The 15,834-nt window shown below is 34.4% G+C and overlaps 1 protein-coding gene across 1 annotated transcript in view; it reads left to right on the top strand.

Moving 5' to 3' along the window:
* Positions 1–15,834, top strand: part of MALRD1 (MAM and LDL receptor class A domain containing 1) — a gene marked incomplete at both ends in the record, with an annotated part of 598,196 nt that overhangs the window by 501,272 nt on the left and 81,090 nt on the right. The window contains 2 exons of the mRNA XM_082619568.1: positions 54–179; positions 6,571–6,637. Of these exons, the coding sequence (XP_082475694.1) occupies positions 54–179; positions 6,571–6,637 (193 nt within the window). The remainder of the gene's footprint in view (positions 1–53; positions 180–6,570; positions 6,638–15,834) is intronic.

The raw sequence follows: 15,834 nt of genomic DNA, 5'->3' as shown, positions 1-15,834 counted from the left end.
TTAGAAGAAATTTGTTTTTTAAAAACAGTGATAATTATTGTTCTTTTTTTCAGCCAATGAAAATTGTTCTGATGGAGCTTTGATGTGTGCGTCTTCTAACAGCTGTATACCAGTACACAAGCGCTGTGATGGTTTTGCCGACTGCATGGATTTCCAAACTGATGAGTCCAGCTGCTTAGGTAATGTATATCCATTAAAATATTCTTTGTAATATAAGCCAATAACTTAACCTGCACACAATAAAAATATTAAAACTTGAAATTCTAAATAATATCAAGCATAGAATAATTGAATTACTATTATTGGTTTTGGGGCAGGAAGAATGTTAACATTAATTTGCTACATTTATAAAAAATGTACAAGTATATAATATAATGAATTCATGTATACTCTACATAAACCATGTTCATGAAATTAAAATCAAACCATTTTAATTTAATATAATATAACTTAACATCATTAGCATTTAATAATCTCTTCTATGCAAATTGCTGGTTTCTATAATAGGGAAACCCCTACACAATCTAATATGTTATTACTTTTTTTAAATTGTAATTTTTTCTCACTTCTTCATAAGAGTTCCCTATTTGCATGATCTAGTCATGCTTAAAAGTCAGTTTATTTAACTTCAGACTAACTTTTAAACATTTTTCTTTCTTCTGACCCTAGAACATTTATAAGATCTGATAATGTGTTTTTGTGATTATACTTTTGTCAAAACGGCTTTAATAATCTCTAATTTATTATAGCCTATTGTTAACATCTCTCCTGAGTAATTGAATTTTTATTTCATGCAGGAGATATATAAAATAAAAGATAGTTAGGGGCAATGTAAACATCACAACTAAACAATAATATAAATTGGTGATAAAGATGTATTCAATCATATTTTCTAAATAAATTGGGGATATTTCATATCAAAACTAGGAAATAATATATTTTTTGTATCTTTCAAGATAGAAGAATGTTAAAAGTGACAAAAGCATGATAATTCAAATAAATCATAGTGCAAAAAAATCTTTTTTTTATGCTACTAAAAATGAGTACTTGTGCAGCACTGAATTTTATGAGTACAAAGGGAAATCAAGAAGTACACAAATCTGATTCCATAAAATACGTGAAGATGAATGCTCTTTGGCATTACTTCTCTACTATGCATGCTTATACATCAGATTAGATACCCGAAAGGAAATTCTGTTATTCTCTTCAGAGAGTAAGAAAGATATTAATGAGATAATTCCATTCTTTGAAACTATTAAGACACAGCACTTATGTCCAGTACCCAAATGTATTTACATAAAAATGAGATTTTCTTCGGGATAGACCTATTTGAGAAAAAATATATTGTAACATGTTATGGTTCATTGTCTGCTTTGACATGTTCTATATTTAAAAATATGAAGAAACAGAAAACAGAAGACCTGTCACTCATCCTGCATGATAGACAACCTATAGGTAATAATATAGAACACATTTTTGTTGTCCATCATTTCTGTCACTCACCAATTCATTTAGTTCATTTACAAAGTATAGGTCATATTGCCACAGCTATTGGGTTAAAATGAAATAAAGAACTAGTGAAACAGTTCTCAGAAATAAGATCCATATTACATTATGCATTCTCTTATTTATATTTTCTATGCTTTTTAGTTTGTCAATCAAGTATAAAGTTACTGTTTTTAAGAAAGCATTTAAGCCTCATCCATGATGTGCCCATGCACATTCTACCTTCCTCTCTCTTTTCAAGCATCATATTCTTTTAAGGTCAGCATTTCATAGACATTTATGAGGCCAGTCCTTACAGCATCCAGTAATTCTCCCAGTGGTCACACAACAGATGGTGAGCATCTGGTCTCCCCTCACCTCAAGGTTTAAGTCATTAACAAAAACATCAAGCTCAGGCATTGCATGAGTGCTGCAGGTTAAGTATATTTCAATGAGTCCTATCTATTCCCAAATTACATTAAAAAGGCATATTATTTGCAACTTTTGGTTGCTTAGGCAACAGAAGATTATTGAACAGGATACATCCGAGTTAATGTAAATTGAAAGTCTTTTTCCAGTCATTTGCAGTAGTAGAGATTAATAAAGGTTATGTTAAGGTGATACTATAATTATGATAATCACCTATTTGAAGGAGAATTAGGGAAAGTCACTAAAAATATACAATTATAGGATGAGATATTATTAACTTAATATATGAATAATAACAATATAGCTTAATAAAGTTTCAGAAGTTTTTGAAAACCAAACCAAAACATAACACAAAACTTCTCATACAAGTACTGTGAAGCTACTTCAAGTTTCTGAAATATGGTTAATCCCTCCTGCAGTTCTTGTGCTGGTATTTCAAGATAAACAGTCCGTGCCCACTAGGAATTTGGTTTGCTGCACAGGCTTCTGGTGAACTCTTATAATCCATAGAGCTCCTGAAACTACATGCAGTTTATTGTGTATATATATATATATATATATATATATATATATATATATATTTAATCTGTGACAATGCATAAATACCATACAATTCAAAAGGGTTCTTGATCCCATAATATCAAGAAACACAAGGGGTGATAGAAATTCTGAACTGAATAATTATTTGACATTTTTATACTAACAGGCTTTAGAATTAGAGGACCAGAGTTTAGTTGAATATCTGATGCTCCCTTGCTATTAACTTGAGCAAATTATATTATTGACCAGTTCCTTCCTCTGTAAAAAAAAAAAAAAAAGGGTAAGTATGGGATATACCACATAATATTGTGAGGGATAAATGAAGTAACAACAGTAAAACTCTTGGGACAGTCTCTGACATAGAGCAAATCTTCAGTAAACAGTAGTGGTGATGATGATCACGATGACAGAAGAGGGAAAATAAAAGAAAGAGAATAATTTGGAGAGAGAGCAGTGGTAATAGAAATTAGGTTTCATGGCAAACTCAAAGAACCTCCAAATATAGAGAGATGGATGAGAACAGTCATTTAATACTTTATGCATACCATTCACTAGTGTAAAATTGTTATAAATAAATTTAATTTTATCCTCCCAACACTCCTATAAAAAAGGTCATCCTCACTTTAAACATGATGAACCTTATACCTAAAATACCTAGCCCAACGACAACACAAAACTCATTAACTAAACCGAGTATCACAGAGGGAAAAACCAGGACTCACATGATTATCAGTCTTCCCAACAGTCCAGCATGGAATAGCCATCACTTCCCTAGTCTCTATGCAATTTAGAAGGAAAAGAAATAAAATATATATTTGTGTGTGTGTGCCTAACTGCAAATTATTTAGATTTAAGCTCAAAAGTTACTTTTGTTTTTATACTGATCACTTGTCCAGCTTATATGTGTTTTTCTGCTCGTCCAAAGTAACACACCAGAGTGGGATTGAATGTGAATCCTTTACAGAATGATATTTCCATGTAGTTAACTGTGAGTCCTATTGGCTTCCAGACACATGCTCATAATAACAAATTCAAGAGGGTACAAGGTAGTGAGACAATAATAGTGCTAATTCTAATATTACACTTATGGATTTCTAGGTCCCAACTATTACCTACTAAAAGTCTCTTCATTACTAGCTAGTGTACCCATGTCTTTCCCCATTTCATCTGCTCTCTGCTGTAAATTGTTTTGAGTAGATTAAAGACAAAAATACTTGTACCGTGTCTTTCCGTCTTCTGCATAAAGAACCTGGGTCTCAGGCAGAAACTTAGAAAAACTTCTCGCAGAGATAATCTACAAATCTTCTGTCCACCCAAACACCAGGATTCACACTTTATTGCAGCCAATGCCTGTGTTCTTTCCACTGTGCTCCACTATCTCATGCAAGAAAATACATATTTAGACTCCCACAGAATCATTCTGATGTAAAGCAAGCATCAAAGCAAATTTTAATGACCCCAGAAAAAAATGTGCTGCTGTGTATATTTTGATGTTATGCAGGATCAGACACTCTACTGATTTTTTGCTAAAACACGTCTCTTATCTGAGGAAGATTAAAATTGTACCTAAGACCCAAAGTAACCATAAAATGGTTTCTCTAACAAGGTATGTATCTATTTATGCTTTGTCATATCGATGGGCTATTTTTAGTCAGACCAGCTAATTTCTTGTTTGTGAAGGAAGTTTCACATTTGCTCTGTTCAGCTGAGTCTGCCCCCGAAGCCTAAGGGGTGTAGCTCTTTACACTCATCTCCAGCACTTCACTTCCCTCTTACAGTTAAATGGGAAGATTTGAGGAATGCAAGATGGGAAATATACCCCTGGGAAAGCAAAACACTGAAAACTTTTGAAGCAAACAAGATACCAAATACATGGTATATTTCAAGTTTTTTCCCAAAATGCACCCTCCCTCCTTCCCTATTTTCCTCTTTCCTAATGCCTCTTGTATCCCCTTCTGAACATTCAGAGACTGGCATGACAATCTGACTCTCTTGAGACACCCTATCCTCCCACGTTTTCCTTCAATGAATATTGCCTACATAATGTTTCTATTTCTCCTCTTTACTTTCCTACTATGCCTCACGATCATCATTCTTCCTCCACCCAAGTAAATGGCTTCTCTCTGTGTGTTAATATTTCATCTTGGCTTCAGACCTACAAATCCTGCCCACTGAATACTTCCACTTGGATGTCCCTTAGGCACCTACAACACAGCATCTTTCCCTTTAAAATCTTCCTTTCCCATAAATCCCCCAACTCAAGGAATCAAGCCATCAATTAACCAGTAGCCCAGTCAGAAATCTGAACATCATCCTTGACTTTCCCAAATAATTACCAAGATGTTTCAATCCCAACATTTAAATATCTTATAAATTCCCACAACTGTGAATGCTCCCACCCCATCCCTTTCATTCAGGCATTCCTGGATTGCTACAAAAGACTTAACTGTGTTCTCAGATTTTACTCTTGGCCCTTCTGTTGATTGTAAACTCTGTAGCCAGAATTATCTTTCTAAAGCACAAAGCATACTACTTCCCTTCTTAAAATCCTGGGCTCCTAGGATAAATTTTAAACTCTTCACTGAACCCAGATGATCTGGTCCCTGTGTGTCTCTGACCTTCTCTCATACTTACTATAATTCATATTGCCAACAGTCCGACCAGGCTGAACTTCCCTCGGTTTCTCAAGTACACCACACTCTCTTCTTATGCCTCTGTGTCTCTATGCTTACCTTTACACACAGGTATGCACACACACACACACACACACACACACACCTGCCCAAATAAAAGTTTTTCTGGAAAGCTTTTCCTTATTCCCCAAATTTGACTTATGTGCTCTGCTTGGTGTTCCCATTACCCTTGTTACATTCATCCCAAATTAGACTACATTTAATACTGTATTTTAATCCCCTTGTCACTTTTTTTGCATCCTCCATGAAGGTGGAAGGTCAGTGAGAGCAGAGACTGTTGCTATATCATTTTTAGATCAACATTTCTTAAACACATACTATGAGCCTAGTGTTCTAACATTCTCAACAACCCTGTGAGATAGGTACTGTTTTTAACCCTGTTTAACAGAGAGAAACCTGAGGCACAGAGAGATTAGTTACCTTACTTGGTATTACACAGCTAATAAATAGAGCTGAAATTTCAACTCAGGTGGTCTGGCTCCAGTGCCCGCAGCCTTAACAGCTGTGTAAGCTTCCTGTATTATTTATCATTCCATATCCAGTGCCTAGCTGAGTGCCAGACATCAAACAGGGACTCAGAATAGATGTGTTGAATTACAAATTAAAGGCAGTGTAGGTTTCCATCAAGTACTAGAGTCATGGTAGCCCAACCAGGGAAGAATGGTCTCCTACAAGAGAGGAGGTGTTAAAAAGCCAAGAAGAGTAACTAGGGGATTAAGTAAGGAAATTGACAGGTCTTAATGGATCAGGACTTTGTAGTGACAACACAAGGAGACAGTGTAGAGGAAAGAGTTGAAATCACTAATCATTTCTACAACCTTGACTACGTGAAACTATTTAGCTTCTTTTTAACTTATAAACAAACCACCTTTGAAAATAAATGTTCGTGCTAACCTAGAACTCAGGAATGATACGAGCAGCAAAATAAACAGGGCCGGGGCATCGAGGATCCATTTGAGCTGTGCTGACATCTGTCACGGACGTGGAGCTAGGACAAGAGCGTGCACACGAGTGACATCTTATCAAAATGACAGTCACCCACGCAAAGCATTTGTCTGCCGTGGTACAGTGACAACAGTGTGGAGCTGAAGAAATGTTTCAGTAAAGAAAACATTTCAGTGTAATCGCAAATATGTCATGAAGACATTCTAATAAGTAGATTGTACCTAATCCACGGGAGAAAAAAAGTCTCTGTGGTCAAGCACTGCGCATGTAAGGAGAATGAACACGTCCAGGACAGCAGGCAGCATCGAACAAATTTGGGGGGTACAGGAAAGTAACCTAAAAGAATTCTGTGCTTTTAGCAATTAGAAGCAATTTACTCTCCATGATTAGATTTAATGCAACGACTAACAGTAATACATTCTCCTTCTTCCTAGTAATATTTATAATTAACTGTGGGTTTTCGGATGCTTCGTTTTAGAGTGTCCAAGAGGTTACTGCAGAAATGGTGGGACTTGTGTACTGGAGGAAAACGGTCCTATGTGTCGGTAAGAACCATTGCCTTTTATTTTTTTTAACATGTATTGTTGTCGTCTTATTTTTCTTGAGGCTGATCTAATGAATGAACATGTGGTTATTAAGGTAAAAATGGTGGATAATGACACCATTTACACTTATCTGTCTGAATAAGAGAAAGGAAGATGTGAGTGTATTTTAGAAAAATATCAGTTATTTCACATGATTTTATGTCTCTCAACATTTTATATTGTATGGGACATATGGCTTTAATAATACTCATTATTCCTTTTTAAAATATTTACATAAGGTTATAAAAATGTTTTATATGGGTATCATAAAAGCTTTTTCCGGTTTTTTCAGTGGATGCTTATGAGTAGCTAAAGTTAAGGTACAGATAAGGAATATACTTGCATACTTAAAGCAAAAATAAACAAAAACAGTCCTTGTGATTTCTTCTGGGAATTAGTTATACTGCATATCAAAGATGGCTTGATTTTATTTTTCTCTCACCCTTTAGGAAATTGTGCAAACTGTTTCATAAATTCTAAAGGAAATGATGCATATTCCATTATATTTGTGTTTATGACTTGTTAATCTAACAGACCAATGGATATATTACCTTGCTTATTAAAGAAATGGTTTCAGGTTGATACTCAAGTCATAACAAAGCATGCAGAAGTATCTGGAAAAAAGATGATTAATAGTTGTTTAGATTCTTATATCCTTCTGAGTCAACATTCATATTTTAGGAAAAGTTGTTTATCCCTAAAAATAGCAAAAACCTCTACCAAGTAAAACAACAACAAGAAATTTTATGATGAAATATAACACTGTTTTAACATTGTTGAAATGGAACTATTAATGGGTTTCTCAAAGTATTTGGCTCTCAAGTGCACTACATAATTTATCTCACAACATCTTAGCAAAATTATACTTTTCCCTTTATCGGTTTCCATGGAAATTAACTTACCACAAACTATAACTTGATGGAAATACAGAATACGTAATATTAATTTCTAAAAATCTCCTGGAAGAAATTGAGAATGATGGCGTAAATGTTTATTAAACATCAACTGAGTGGGTCATGTTATTTAGTGTCAGCTGTTTACAGTAAGGACATTTGAACCTTTGTCTTCTCTAACCCTGTTGGTTAAACAAGAAAGCTCCCCACTGTAGCTAGTCTCAGCTGAGCAAGCAAAGAGTTTTGTGTTCTTGGCAACATCCTCATGTACTTAAATAAACTTTAAAAATTGAAATCCAGATGGTGATGTTCAAAACTTCTTTCTCTCAAGTGAGAAAACTCTAATGTGGGGAGAAGATGTGACAGGAGGATTGACAGAGAGATGGACCAAAGAAAGGAAATTAATGAAGCAAAATGTATAAAGGAATTCACTAACCAGAAAGCTAATGAAGTATTTTAATATGTTACTTTTGATAGTAAATAATACTTTGCAAATAGCTAAATAACTGTAATTACCATCAAAATAACTGTCTGGACTGAGTGCTATCTGCTATGTAGGGGTGAAAAAAAAAGACTTTTGAACATTTTTTTTTCATAGTATAATATGGTAGTCTCTTCATTTCAAATTTTTATTTCTTTAAATTGTGAACTGCAAAAGTGATACATGCGTATTGCAATAAAATTTTTTAAAAGCATAAAATAGTGTATGAGGCAAAAAGTAGAAACCCCAACACCTAAATCCTACTCTCGAGTAGTATGGCTTATATCCATATGGCTTTCCTTTCACAAATATACACACACGAGTGCACATTTATTTCTTACCGAAATGTGAATTACACTTTGCAGTATACTTTGTGCTGTGTTTTTTTTAATCTCTTCATGAAATATCATGCTGTTCTTCCACATCAGTAAACATGACTCTAGATCCACTACTTACCAGCTGTCTTATATTGGGTAAATCCCTCAATCTGACTGTGTTTCTGCTTCTTCTTTGGTAAGATAGAGAAAATAACAGCACTTACCTCATAGAGCAGTTATGAGATTTAAAGGGGTTAGTATATGTAAGACATTCTGCACAGAGCCGGACACATAAAAGACATTATAGGAATGCTAGCCATCAGTATTACTGATTACTGTTTTATGCTGTGTAGTATACAGTATTTAATATATGGGCTTGTCATCATTTAATTAACCCCATTAATCCTACTACAGGTTATTTGCTTCTTTTTTGTTTTTAATAAATTTATTTTATTTATTTTTTGGGGCTGCGTTGGGTCCTCGTTGCTGTGTGCGGGCTTTCTCTAGTTGTGGCGAGCAAGGGCTACTCTTTGTTGCAGTGCGCGGGCTTCTCACTGCGGTGGCTTCTCTTGTTGTGGAGCACAGGCTGTAGGCTCGTGGGCTTCATAGTTGCAGCACACAGGCTCCGTAGTTGTGACTCGCAGGCTCTAGAGTGCAGGCTCAGTAGTTGTGGCTCACGGGCTTAGTCGCTCTGCGGCATGTGGGATCTTCACAGACCAGGGATGGAACACGTGTTCCCTGCATTGGCAGGCGGATTCTTAACCACTGTGCCACCAGGGAAGTCCCGGTCATTTGGTTCTTGAATATTTTGTTTCACAGTATCTTGCAATACCCATCCTTTGACTTATCCTTGCACAATTCCTTACTTTAAGCATAATGTATCTTAATGAAATGCAAAATAATGATGAAATTATTTCTAATTGCACTTAGTGTCAGATTCATTTCCAGTTAAATTTAGTGTCCAGTTCAGGTACTCATTTTTGGATTTAGGGTTAAGTGAAGACAGCTTTAGAATATAGTTTCAGAGTAACTATAGGGCACTATGGAAAGGTTTTGGCTTTATGTCAAGCCCTATTCTCTTATTCCCAAGAGTGGGAATTCATTGTCTTTGTCACCCAAAGAAGTAAGGACAGAACGCCAAAGCCCACCTCTCGTCCAGGCCATTGTGAATACAAGAATTTCATGGTTTCCTGAGGAAGCCTCTCACAAAAACCTTGGATTTCCTCTTGGAATCTAAGGTTGTATCTATAATCCAGAGGAGAGAGAATTTATAAGGTCATTTGTGTTTCTGGGAGCTTGTAATTATCCACAAGAGTAGAAACTACTAGGTGAACCATGGTTTTCCATTACTTGAGAAACATTGACAGCTTGGCATGTTTGAGGGCTGAAGATGCAAACTGTGAGCCGAAAGAGGTAAATTATTCCTCACTTAAGGAGGCTCGATCATTATTTCAATTATACCAATATGTTTATTAGAAAAATAGAGTGAGCTATGTAATATAAATTCCAAATTAATATGGAGGGCAGGAAAGAGGTTACAAGAAAGAAAAGAAAAGAAGTTAGCCAGGCTAAAAGAGAGACATAGGAAACAACATCAGATTTAAAATACATATATAATTACATACATATATAGAATTTTACTATATATATTTATTTCATATATATTCTTATTACATAAACATTTTATATTATATTTATATTTCATGCATAATTTCATTTTAAACAAGAAATATATCTAGAAGAAAGACTGAAACAAAAGGTAAGAAAAAATGATTTGGCTAATAAAAATATAAAAATACACAGTAATGACCTTATTAATATCAAAAACCCCACAGAATTATAGTATGAGCACATTTTAAAAAGTCTATATCATTAAATTAAAATGATACACTCTAAAAAGTTACAACAGATAAAAATCTCTATGTATCAAATGACATAGTAACAAAATACAGAAAGCAAGAATTCCTAGATATCCAAAAGAAATAAAAAATAGAGGGGTGACAAAAGAAAATACCTTTTGGAAATTTTACATACCATTTCTAGGAAACCCTTATATTAGAAAGGCACTTTAACCTGGAATTTAAAAGGCAATAAAAATGGTAATTTCTCATTTCTTACCTTCTCTACATGGGAGTATTTGAGAGTGAATTACCCTTTTTCTTTCTTTACCTGATTTTGGGGATATCACTGGCCATCATTCTCACTTTTTGTTACTTGTTCCTTCTCTTTCCTGAAATATTGTAGTGCTCCAATCCTCAGTGCTTGAAATTCTTCTCTTTTCTTCCTACCCTCACTTACTATATGATCTCATCTAAGTTTGGGTTAATTTGTTGGCTTTGAATACAATTTATCAGCAGCCCAAACCTATTCCACTAAATTCCACATTCTTAAATTCAGTCCCCAAAAAGACACCAGATCGCATCTGGATATCTAATAGGCATTACAAATTTAACATGTCCAAAAAGATCTTTTGCCTTGACAGGCCGTCTTCTCCTCTTTCTCCAAGCTTTGCACACACTGTTCCCTCTGCCTAGAGTTTTCTTTTTCGACCTTATTTTCCCAAAGGATGCCTTTTAATGCTTAAGATCCAATATAAATGGCATTTTCTCTGGGAATGCTTTCACATACCAACCAGGAAGAATGGCTCATTGCTCCTTCTGGGCTCCGCTATTGCTTCCCTCATTATGTTTTTTTACAAGTGTTTGTTTTACGAAATTACCTATTTAAAACCTGCCCTACCTATCCTATTAAGAAATATGTTTCCAATGAAATTTTATTTTTTATGACTATCAAAATTTGTTTTTCCCAATTTTTACTAGTTCTATATGTAAGGATAAACTCTGACAGTTATGCTCACTGAAAATTTAAAAAAATAATCTATAATATGAAGGATAATAATCAGTTGGAAAGGGAAATCAAAATACTAGTTTAAGGAGGAAAAGGAACTATTAAAAATTCTAAATATTAAAGGCAAATGTCTTCATGTATTTTTTGTTGGAAGATGATGTGTATCCAATCACTATGGTATTTACATTTCAGTGTCTACATTTGAGTGGTCTAAGAGTTTTATTTATAGTAGCCTGGAGAGTGCATACTTTGCAATTTCTTAAAGTTAAGATGAAAAAAATTTAACTTTGACTTAAAATTAAAGGGACTACAAAGCTTTTTCAAAAATTCTTTTGGGGTGTGTGGGCAAACATTTTGAAGACCATTGTCTTCAAAAGGTATGTTTTCTATACCTTTTCATGACTAGTACCAAATTCATACCTGACATTGTAAGAACCATTTGAATGATATATTGAATGAAGGATGAACAAATGAATACAAATAGAAAGTTCTGAAGTTTCAAGGAAAAATATCAATACTTTTAAACATGTTCTTAAATTATTGATATGAGCATATGGCCTCACCATAGCCCACAGTATCAACCACAGAGGAACTATTGGGTACTTTCTATGTGTGCTGCAAGAAGTATTGGATTGGCCAAAAGGTTTGTTTGGGTTTTTCCATAACATCTTATGGAGAAACCCAAATGAACCTTTTGGCCAACCCAATATATTGAGTGAGCCTATGATGTGCTCATTATACTAAAAAGAAATTACTCTCCAGTTTGTAGGACAGCATGGATACCAAAAAAGAAAAATGTCACCCATTAAAGAAATTCTGGGAATTCTACAATGACAGAAGAGGGTGCTTTTAAACTAGGAATCTTGTAAACTACCTCACTATAGCCCTAGGCTTGAAATGAAGAATAAATGCAATTTCCATCTCTACAAAGCCACGGTTTAAAATAAATTTTAGCTTATGAACACTCTCCTTCCCCCACCAAAAAAAGAAAGAAAGAAAGAGAAAAAGGATGAAAGAAGGAAATAAAGAAAGAAAGAAAGATGAAGCAAAAAAAGAAAATACTCTAAGATCCCAACTCCAAAGTGAATTAAATATTGTCAGAAAAAACATTTAGGGATATTGGAAAAAAATTCTTAATTGAGGAATTCAAAGTCTAAGTACAAATGGACAACAAAATAGTAAGAATCGAATAAGAATCAATGGAACTCAGGAAAGAAATTAAATAAAAAAGAAAGAAAGACTAAATTACAGTTCTCCCAAGGGAGGACATATTCAAATTAAATTTATTACGGAATTGTGAACAAAGGTGGAGAAATAACCAAGGGAATGAAAATGAGATAAAGTAAAAAGAATCAAAGAGAAAGTATTTGAAGTGGAAGACATAGAATATGGATGTACAGTTGACCCTTGTACAACATGGATTTGAACTGCACACAACTTATATGCAGATTATAAGTCCACTTATATGCAGATTTTTTCCAAAAAAATATGCACTACAGTGCAACACGTTTCATGAATGCTTGGATCTGAGGATGTGGAACTTCAGATACAGAGGGCTGACTGTAAAGTTATGCATGGATTTTCAACTGTGCAGGAGTTGGAGTTCTTAAACCCCAAGTTGTTCAAAGATCAACTGCAGTTTGTGTCCCTAAAAAGGAAAAACAAAACAATGGAACAGAATTAATATTTAAAGCTATAATCCAAGAAAACTTTCAGCAATGAAAGAAAACCTGAATTTACATAATGAAAGGGCCAACAGTTACCTGGGAAATTTGACACAAACCTAGCAACTCCAAGATATATCCTAGTAAAAATATTAAGCTCTAAACCAAAGAAAAATATCCTCATGACCTCTAGGGAAAAAGAACAAATAATAAGGAAAATGGATTAGTCAAGCATTAGACTTGTGAAAGCAGAGAGCCAAAGAAACCTATTATGATTTTCTCCAGGGTTTTAAGAAAAAGTCTTAAGTCTTTTCAAAAAAAAGCATTAAGGAAAATATGCATTGATATCCAATTGATGCTTCCTTCATATTATAAAATATAAATTCTTTATTCCTAAATTCAGCCTCTTAATATAGAATCACAAAAGGCATTTCCATGAAGATGTTAGGAACAAGGCACATATGACCACTATCTTCACTGATATTTAACATTTTTATGAGAGATAGTAGTCAATACAATTTGACCAAAAACAAAACAAGACAAAAAAAACAAAATAGGAAGCATAAAAATTAGGAAAGAAGTTAAATTATCATGATAGTATACTGGAAAACCTTAGAAAATAATCATAAATATTAATTCAAAAGTTAAAACCAATTCAATAAGTTTGGAGGATATAAAATTAGCATTCAGAAATCAATAGTCTGTATACACAAAACTAGAGGAAAAAGTGGAAAAGGAAACCCTACTCACAACAAAAATAAAAAGATAAAATATTTAGGAATAAATTTTAAAAATAAAAGCAAACCTGTATGATTAAAAGCAATCCCAAAAGTCTTAAACAAGTAGAAAGACATTTTCCTTTTCTGGGTAGCTGATGCAACATCTTAAGTACCTTGGTTCTCCCTAGGTTAATCTATAAATTTAACACAGTCCCTACAAAAATACCCACAAATTGGGGTAAACAATTTGGTACTAAAGTTCCCAAGGAAAAATACACATGGAATTAACTGGTTAAACACTGAAAAAGACAAGCTACTAGAGGCTGAGTAGCCCAACTAGTATAAACAGAATTAAGTCCTTATTATTAAAGCAATGTGGTACAGGAACTTGAATAGGCATTATAGACATTTCAGACTAACAGAATAGAGTAAAAATTCTATAAATATATCCAATTGCACATGAAAATTTAGTAAATGGTAAAGATGGCATCTTAAGTCACTGAACAGGATAAACTTTCAAGCAGTGTTGGGGCAACTAGTTAGCTATTTGGAAAAAGATAAAAATTAGAACCATACCTCACACCATACACACATAAAAATAAACTTCAGATAGATCAGAATTCAAAAAGTGAAACTGTACATGCTAGGGTGAATTTAAAACCATTTACATACATGGTGAATTCCTCTATAATCTGGCTGTAAAAATAAAGCTTTTTTCAATGACTCAAGTCCAAATGCAATCAAATATAATACTGATAAATTTGACTACATAAAAGTTTGGTTAGAAAGAATCTTTTGCATGGCACAAAATATACAATATGCAACATCGAAAGACAGCTGGCAATCTGAGAGAAAATGCTTGTATTATATATCTCAGAAAAATGAAAATATCCCTAATACTTAAAGAGCTGTTTTAAAATACGGGGAAGTCCAAACATCACATTAAGAAAATGGACAATGATTAGTTTAAAAATATGTAAAATTATGCTTAAACATATGAAAATAATTCAACTTCATTCATGAGATAAAAACAAATTAAAACCATACTAAGATGCTATTCCCCACCTCTCTGATGAGCAACGTATTCTGTTGGTAAGGATATAAAGAAACAAGCACTTGGCTAGTAGAAATGCAAATTGGTATAATTTTTATGGTATAAAAATTGGTATAGGGCTTCTCTGGTGGCGCAGTGGTTTGGAGTCCGCCTGCCGATGCAGGGGACGCAGGTTCGTGACCCGGTCTGGGAGGATCCCACATGCCACGGAGCAGCTGGGTCCGTGAGCCATGGCCGCTGAGCCTGCACTTCCGGAGCCTGTGCTCCGCAACGGGAGAGGTCACATCAGTGAGAGGCCCACGTACCGAAAAAAAGAAAAAAAAAAATTGGTATATATTTTTATGGTAAATTGGTATAATTTTTTTTGACAACATCTAAAAAAACTACATATTCATTTACTTTTTGAACCTAACAATTCCACTTCTAGAATTTATACTGTTGGTACAATTCCAGCACTATGAGAATAAATGTCCACAAGGTTACTTGCTGTAAGCATTTTTATAATTTCAAAATATTGGAAACAACCTAAATGCCCACATATAGGAGAGTGGCTGAATAAACTATGGTACATCCACACAACAGAGTACAATTGGAATGTGGAGCAGTTAAGGAGTGTCCCTTCTACCAGGTGTGGGGCAGGTGTTGCCTGGGGCAGGCTAAAGGAAAATGAAAATATGTAGTCATAGTTGCTAGAACCATCCTATGACTTTTCTTTCATTTGATGCAAATGTTAAAAATCTGAGGTACGCTACTGGCATACATCAGGCACCTCTTAAGTGTTTGACATGCCTTTGGCCTTCACATAAACCTACAGAGCAGTTGGTACGGTGTCTAATTTGGCAGGTAAGGAGATGAGACCGTGAAATTAAGTAATTTTACCAAAGACAAAGAGCAAGAAAGGTGGTGGAGTTCAGGTTTAAACCTCAGTCTTCTGGCCAGCGTCTGTACTCCTAAGTTATGAACCATCGTGGTATTTTGCCTCTTTGGGGATTTGACTAGGTGGCTTGTGATTCTATGATTGCAAGATTCAGTGAGTATAGATTTGAATCAAATGCCTGAAGAAATTCTAGAACTAAGCTTTATTTGCATTTGGCTGTTTTCTGTTCTTTAACATACTGTGCATTTCTAGTATTCTTATGAGTGTTCATGTTGTTCCTTTTTGCCCATATTACTCTTTCTCACC

This window comes from Mesoplodon mirus (assembly GCF_964341445.2).
Source record: "Mesoplodon mirus genome assembly, chromosome: 4".
Taxonomy (NCBI): Eukaryota; Metazoa; Chordata; class Mammalia; order Artiodactyla; family Ziphiidae; genus Mesoplodon; species Mesoplodon mirus.
This window is presented reverse-complemented; position numbering and strand designations above follow the sequence as displayed.